The 7,726-nt window shown below is 44.5% G+C and overlaps 1 protein-coding gene and 1 long non-coding RNA gene across 8 annotated transcripts in view; both read right to left on the bottom strand.

Annotated features, from left to right (window-relative positions):
• Positions 1–341: 341 nt before the first annotated feature.
• LOC126989072 (uncharacterized) lies at positions 342–1,054 on the bottom strand. Its single transcript, XR_007742847.1, has 2 exons — positions 1,008–1,054; positions 342–511 (listed from the first exon to the last, which is right to left on the bottom strand). It is a non-coding gene; the product is annotated as an uncharacterized LOC126989072 (long non-coding RNA).
• A 33-nt stretch (positions 1,055–1,087) lies between these two features.
• LOC126989074 (netrin receptor DCC-like) overlaps positions 1,088–7,726 on the bottom strand; it is a 32,773-nt gene continuing 26,134 nt past the window's right edge. For 4 of the 7 annotated variants that reach the window (XM_050847647.1, XM_050847646.1, XM_050847648.1 and 1 more), the window contains 5 exons: positions 6,157–6,401; positions 3,848–3,996; positions 2,679–2,795; positions 1,398–1,698; positions 1,088–1,227 (listed from right to left, as the gene is read on the bottom strand). In XM_050847647.1, coding sequence (XP_050703604.1) covers positions 1,166–1,227; positions 1,398–1,698; positions 2,679–2,795; positions 3,848–3,996; positions 6,157–6,401 — 874 coding nt within the window. In that variant the 3' untranslated portion in view covers positions 1,088–1,165. The remainder of the gene's footprint in view (positions 1,228–1,397; positions 1,699–2,678; positions 2,796–3,847; positions 3,997–6,156; positions 6,402–7,726) is intronic. The other 3 variants (XM_050847650.1, XM_050847652.1, XM_050847651.1) reach the window with 2 other exon arrangements.

Here is a 7,726-nt window from a genome sequence, read left to right as displayed (position 1 = left end):
AGGAGGAGGAGGAGAACCAGAAGGAAATGGGAAATGAACAGCGAGAACAAAAAGTATCTGTGGCTACAATTCAATGAAGAAAAGGTAAGTCCTGCACCATGGGAGGGGATATCCAGCACACCAATACCACATGGGAAACACTCCACTATCCACCATAGAGGCAGAGAAAGACCAGGGACTGTATGTTATCAGGCTACCAGTGAAGAGATATCCAGCACACCAATACCACATGGGAAACACTCCATTATCCACCACAGAGGCAGAGAAAGACCAGGGACTGTATGTTATCAGGCTACCAGTGAATGTGAAATCTGTGCCAATCGCAGCAGACGGGTTAAACCTTTATGGAGTATGTGGTGCTTTTCTTGAGGGCAAAGAGTCGTCTGTTTCCGTCTGTGGCTTTGGTCTTGGAGGAACCTGACTCGCCGCGCTCTTTGTAGCGGATCTTGCAGCTGGTGATGATCCCATTCTGGTGCTCGGCCAGCGGAGGCTCCCAGCAGATGATGAGGCTCTGAAGGGAAAGGCCGTGTGAGGGAAAAAAGTTATACGATAAATTATCAAAATACAATCTTAAAAAGTTTGAACATTGTGTGAGGCCATGAATGCTTCAACTTAACCCCCTGACTGTGGATTTCCTACCAGAAGACCTCACCAAGCTACAGGAATGGAACACAAACCGGCTGCTACAATTCAGTGGAGAAAAATGTAAAGTCCTGCAGCTTGGGAGGGGATATCCTGCGCACCAATGCCACATTGGATACACTCCACTATCCACCACAGAGCCAGGGAAAGACATGGGAGTAAATGTTTTCAGGCTACCAGTGAAGGCCAAATCCGTGCCAATCGCAGCAGACGGGTCAAATATAATGAATGTGCAAGGGTTAAAAATACTGAAACAATGAATGTGCAACTTGTAGAGATGATGTGAAGGAAACGAACAGAGCAGAAAGCTATTTAAAAACGAGTTTCACAATGTATCTTTGCCTTGGAAGCCTTCCACAACTCACCCTTGAGCTGGCAGCCTCAACGCTCACATTCTGAGGCTCCTTTGAGGCACGTCTGAGAAGGTTCTGGCAGTGACCTCCAGGTGGCGTCTCCCCCGCCATTACTGTTGACGGCGGTGAGCCACACGCTGTGCTCAGTGAACTGGTCCAGGCCTTGGAGGTCATGTGACGTACCAGTGACCTTTACTTCGTGTTCTTCTGCTGACCCAACCTGAGGAGAAAACTACAAGGGAGACAATGGTTAAGATACACACTGGGACTTGTACAAACACACGGCTATGGTCACCCTCTACTCAAAGGAAGGTCACTAATGACACACAAGGATATGGGGAGACTTTTGTTAGGCAACAGAGACTCCACATTTAGCACACAGTTCTATAAGGCCGTCCACACCTGCGTATAGAACATGGTGTATCCCGTGATGGGCGTTTTGGCCAGTACGGGCGGCGACCAAGTGGCCTCCAGACTGGTGGGTGAGGTGGAGACAACTTTCAGACTCTGAGGCGGAGGGCAGGTCCAGGTCCGGCTTGGTGAACACCAGCACCTCGTGTATGGAGGCGCCCACCAGGCCGCCGGAGGTGTGGGCCGCCACCCGCACCATGTAGTTACTCCCGGGACTTAGGTCGCTGATCTGGGTCTTGTATTCATCCCGTCCCTCGCTGGAGGAGCTGCACTCACGTTCTGGACGCGTTCTCTGCAGTGAAGGGAGGAAAGTGATGTGTGAATTACTTACTTTTGATGAAATGTTGCATATGTACTCGCTAAAATGTTATTATTTCTTTATAATCACTGGAATGGCAGTTGGATAACTCTGTATTTGCTAAATACATCTTAACAGTAGTAGTATTGTGTTGAATTTTTCATGCAATAAATATTCCCAGGTTGTGTCCTTTGGTTCTGACATGAGTGATCCTTCCTGCTTGTAGACGACTGAGTATCCCAGGAATAATTATTGTGAACAGCATAAAGACTAGTAGGCACATTGACTGTCAAGGCCCACACCAAGAGAAGGCAAATGATGTAAACAAGCTGTGTCAACAATGAGCAGACATTCAAAGTATTGAAAACAAGGAGTAGTAGTAGTAGTGGTGTGCCTGAGCTGCCCCACTTACTGTGTCTGTGACCTGCCTTGTGCGTGGGTGGGGGCATGCTGCTCCTCCCTGGAGGTGAGCCCAGACAACTTATTATCAAAATACCACAACAAAATAGTCATTCTCGGGTAAATCACATTTTAGTGAGTCAGTAACTCTCAGCACCGGCTTTGATATCTCCAAACTTCAGGACAATCAAATATGAACACATTACTGGAGACGTGTGCTTTGCCCACAGTGTAATCTATGCATTTTATTCAGTCTTCAAGGAATAATAAACACAACAAAGGGTTATGCTTACAGCCATGCTAAGAAAATCACATGCATCAACATCAATAACTTGAGTAATGTACACTTTTTAAAACTGCAGCGTCTGTACCAGCAGCTGCAGCTGCCCACCAGAAACATTGGAATACATTCAGTAACCTTGTAAATGTTTGCGTCTGGGCTTATTAGCAACCTGGAATTATCTGGACTAGTCACTGCCTGTGTCCAATGCAGACAACAATACATCAGTACTCATGAATGCAAACAAAGGGCTACAGTGTGAACAGTGTCTGCCCCGCACGGCACCGCTGCTTACTTGACTCAAGGACACACAGCTGGGCGTCCCCGGCGAGCTGTGCGCCACACACTGGCACATCCCGGTGTACTCCTGGCGCACCAGGCCAAGGATCTGCAGGTTGTTGCCGCTCACACTCTGCAGGGAGGCTTGGCATTACACACACCTAACACAACACAGCTGTGTTTTGTGTAGCTATTGACAGCCTTATATTTATCTCCCTGCATAGAGCCTTATATCCCTTATCTACTGAAATACCTTATGTATCTACTTAGAACCTTGTATCCCTTTTCCTTTACTTATCTCTTTAGAACCTTATGCATGGAACCTTATGGATTCTAATGTATCTCTTTACATACCTTATGCATCCATTTAGAGCAGTGTTTCTTAAACTTTTTTGTGCAGCGGACCCCTTTTATTAAAATTACTCATGTAGCGGACCCTTTATTATTATAATTTTCCTCTTGAGTTTGAAAGTGTTTGCAGGTCATAATATACTGAAATTACAACTGAATTGTTTATTACTGGCTTATCTTCAAAATAAATGTTTATATTTTGCTTAACATAATTTCCATCAGGATTTGGTGCTACAAAAATAGGAATTTATGACGTTTTGGCCGAAAATTTGACTGAAATCGATATTAAAAATTATCCTGCGGACCCCTTGGAACATTCCACGGACCCCTGGGGGTCCGCGGACCACACTTTAAGAAACACTGATTTAGAGCAGTGGTTCTTAACCTTTTTACTTCCCCGCCCCTTCCAGGAAGTAGTCCTTCCCTCCACGCCCCCTTGCATCTAGCAATAAAATTTCCTTACAGATGTTAAAGAAACTGGCAAGCCCTAAGTAGACTACAGGAAACTGAAGTAATGGCGATACTTTTGCATTTGTTCATAAACTTCTCAATATTAGCCCACGCTCTTGGTAAGAGAATAGCAAATATAATTAGAGAAATTCCTAGTTTTCCCCTAGGGCTCGCACCCCCTGAAATTACTGTGCTCCCCCTCAGAGGGGTGCACCCCCCAGGTTAAGAACCACTGATTTAGGGCCTTACATTCCTTTCCCCTTATGTATGTATGTATGTATGTATGTATCCACCAATCTATCTATCTTATGACTCTACATATCTCTGTCCTTTTAAACCTGTAACAGCGATAAATTTCCACACCGCCACAGAAGTCCGGCTCACCTGAAGGTATTCCGTCTCCACCAGCAGCTCGCCGTTCTTGAGCCAGTGGAGCGAGGGCTCTGGCTGGCCGTACACGCTGCACTCCAGCTCCACGTTCTCCTTCTCATAGGCGAGAGCGTTGGCCGGCTGCCTCAGAAACCTCGGAGCAACTGTCACACAATTTTCAAGCTTTAGTAACTGAGAGAAACATGATGACTGAAGAACACTAAGATTTTTACTATGCCAAACTTTATACTCAAACCGCAAAAATATTGCTAGTCTTTGTTATTCCATTTTCAACATTTTTACCACTCTAGTAACTGAGAGGAACTTAATGATTGACAAACACTTACAATGGCAAATTTTATCCACACAAATCACAAAAAAATATGCAGTCTTTGTTATATCACTGAAAACACTTTAGTACTGAGACAAACATCTAACCTAACCTAACTTAACGATAACTGGCAAATGCTAACCTTTCACAATGCCAAACTTTATATACTCAAACCACAAAGATATGAATAGTCTTTCTTATACCATTTTCAATACTAGTAACGGAGACAAACATATGATCATCATTTCCTGGATGCCTGCTTCTAGGAGCTCCCAGCAGGGAATGGCCATGGCAGAAGAGCTTCCATCTTTCTCTATCCAGACACTCCCTCCTTGCCTGCTCAAAGTTTCTCAAAGATTTTCCCCCCCTCTCCCCAACGTACTCTTGCACCCTATCCCTCCATTTCACTGGAGGTCGTCCTCTAGCATTCCCTCCCTCTATCTCACTCACATACACCCTTCTGGTCATCTTACTCTCCTCCATTCGCTCCATGTGGCCAAACCACTTTAAAGTCTGTCGCTTCACTTCTTCCACCACTCCACACTTCTTCCCTTCACCCCTGTGACACATTCCAAAATGCTCGTACACACTTTCATTACTCATTCCATCCATTCTACTCACACCACAATCACTCCTCAAATAACTCATTTCCACTGCCTGCACTCTAGACCTCTGACTTTCATTCCAGGCCCACGTTTCACTTGCATATGTGAGGGTTGGTACTATTATTGTATTTCTCAAATCCCTCTTTACCTCCATGCTCACACTTCTGCCATTCATGATTCGTCCCAAAGACCCTACCACCCTTCTTCCTTGCAATGCCCTTTCTCTTATCTCTCCCTCCATACCACCATGCTTACACATAACTGATCCAAGGTACTTAAACTCATTGACCTCCTCCATTTCTTCACCTTTCAAATTATTTTGCATTCTTTTTCACATTAAATTCTCACTCTATATGGGCATACAAAATCTACAACCTCACTTCTATTTCGCTCACAAACCATCACTTCACTTCTGTTGACATTTACTTTCAGCTTTCTCCTGTTACAGACACTATCAAAAACACTGACCAAATTTTGTAGGTCACTTTCATTTTCTGCAATGAGCACCGTGTCATCAGCAAACAGTATCGAATTCAGTACCCACTTCCTTCCCTCATCGAACAGTCTTACTCCATCTTCTCCAACTTTGCCCTTCATTTCTCTAATGACACCATCCATATAAATATTGAATAACCCTGGTGACATGACGCACCCTTGTCTTAAGCCCACTTTTATCTCAAAATGTTCACTTGTTTCTCCAGTAATTTTGACACATGCAGATGCATCATCATATAGAGAGACTGTATTAGCTCTAGCTTTTTCCATATTCATGAAGGCAGCGTATAGTTTCTTTCCTTTTACTATTATTTTTTCTACTTCCATCCTGAAGGCAAATATTTGATCCACACATCCCCTTCCCTTCCTGAAGCCTCCTTGTTCTTCACTGATTTTCTCTTCTGTAAGTCTTTGCACCCTCTCTATTATGATTTTTCCATATACCTTTCCGGGTATACTCAGGAGACCTATACCTCTATAGCTCCCACATTCCCCTCTCCTGCCCTTCCCCTTGTAAACTGGGACAACGATGGCTTTCGTCCAGTCTGCTGGCACCCTCCCATGCTACCTCACATATCTTGACCATCCATTTCACGACTTCATCTCCTATGACAAACATATAATTCACAATCACTAAGATTTTTACCATGCCAAACTTTATTCACACAAAGCACAAGAGTTAACCAGCATCTTCATTCTTTCATCCCTTTCACTGGTAAACTCTGGAACAGCCATCATGTGTCTGTATTTCCTCCTGCCTATGACCTCTACACCCAATATTAACCTCTCATTTTTTTCTTTATAGGAGCAGTGCTTTATTGTTTTCATTGTTTTTTTGCCTTTGAACGCTTTCATTGCTGTAAAAAAATATATATGTCATAGTTTTGTCTCACCTTGGACCTGTATGTGGGCCACGGCGTCGAGCGAGTCCTCCCTGTTCTCCGCCCGGCACCTGTACGTCCCCTCGTCCTCCTCCTGCAGGCCATGGATGTGCAGGCTGCTGCTGCTGGTGCCGCAGAACAGTGTGTCCAGGTCCCTGTTCTCCGCCCGGCACCTGTACGTCCCCTCGTCCTCCTCCTGCAGGCCATGAATGTGCAGGCTGCTGCTGCTGGTGCCGCAGAACAGTGTGTCCAGGTCCCTGAGGAAAGGCAGAAAGGTACGGTAAGCAAGTGAGTTTTGTATCTAATTGCTGTTTGTCACAATTTTTCTTTTTTTACAGTAGGTAGAGGAAGCAGCTCAAGGGAAAAAATAAATACCAACAAAAACAATCCATTACAATAAGCCTGCTGCAACACTTACCTTATATACAGCAATAACTGCAACACACACACACACACACACACACACACACACACACACACACACACACACACACACACACACTAAAAAAAAAGTAATGGGTATATATTTATTTGATTCTGAAATCTCTCCCTCAGTCACTGTTATCCAAGCTCTCAAGACACATCAAAATACCCCTCTCAGTCATCATCATCATTTCATCGACGCCTGCTCCTAGGAGCTCCCAGCAGGGGATGGCGACGGCAGAAGAGCTTCCACCTTTCTCTATCCGGACACTCCCTCCTTGCCTGCTCAAAGTTTCTCAAAGATATTCCCCCCCTCTTCCTAACGTACTCTTGCACCCTATCCCTCCATTTCACAGGAGGTCGTCCTCCAGCATTCCCTCCCTCTATCTCACTCACATACACCCTTCTGGTCATCTTACTCTCCTCCATTCGCTCCATGTGGCCAAACCACTTTAAGGTCTGTCGCTTCACTTCTTCCACCACTCCACACTTCTTCCCTTCACCCCTGTGACACATTCCAAAACGCTCGTAAACACTTTCATTACTCATTCCATCCAATCTACTCACACCACAAGCACTCCTCAAATAAGTCATTTCCACTGCCTGCACTCTAGATCTCTGACTTTCATTCCAGGCCCACGTTTCATATGTGAGGGTTGGTACTATTATTGTATCTCTCAAATCCCTCTTTACCTCCATGCTCACACTTCTGCCATTCATGATTCGTCCCAAAGACCCTAAAACCCTTCTTCCTTGCAATGCCCTTTCTCTTATCTCTCCCTCCATACCACCATGCTTACACATAACTGATCCAAGGTACTTAAACTCATTGACCTTCACCATTTAATGCGGAAGATTACTTTACAGTTGATCGATCAAAATAGAACAAGAAGAAATCACAATTTGAAGATAAGTGGTAAAAGATTCTCGTCACACGAAGCTAAACACTTCTTCTTCAATCGAGTTGTTAAGGTTGGAACTCTCTACCTTGTGATGTCGTTGATAGTACAACAGTTATGGCCTTCAATAATAGATTAGACAAGTGTTTTGAATCCAACCAGCAACTAAGATATTACTCATTGTCGTAATAACGTTAAGTTATTTCGAATACTGGTGTCCTTGTCCGCTTTTATCGCCCGGTTAGTGGTAGCAGTAATGG

Source organism: Eriocheir sinensis, unplaced genomic scaffold (genome assembly GCF_024679095.1).
Source record: "Eriocheir sinensis breed Jianghai 21 unplaced genomic scaffold, ASM2467909v1 Scaffold1041, whole genome shotgun sequence".
Taxonomy (NCBI): Eukaryota; Metazoa; Arthropoda; class Malacostraca; order Decapoda; family Varunidae; genus Eriocheir; species Eriocheir sinensis.
This window is presented reverse-complemented; position numbering and strand designations above follow the sequence as displayed.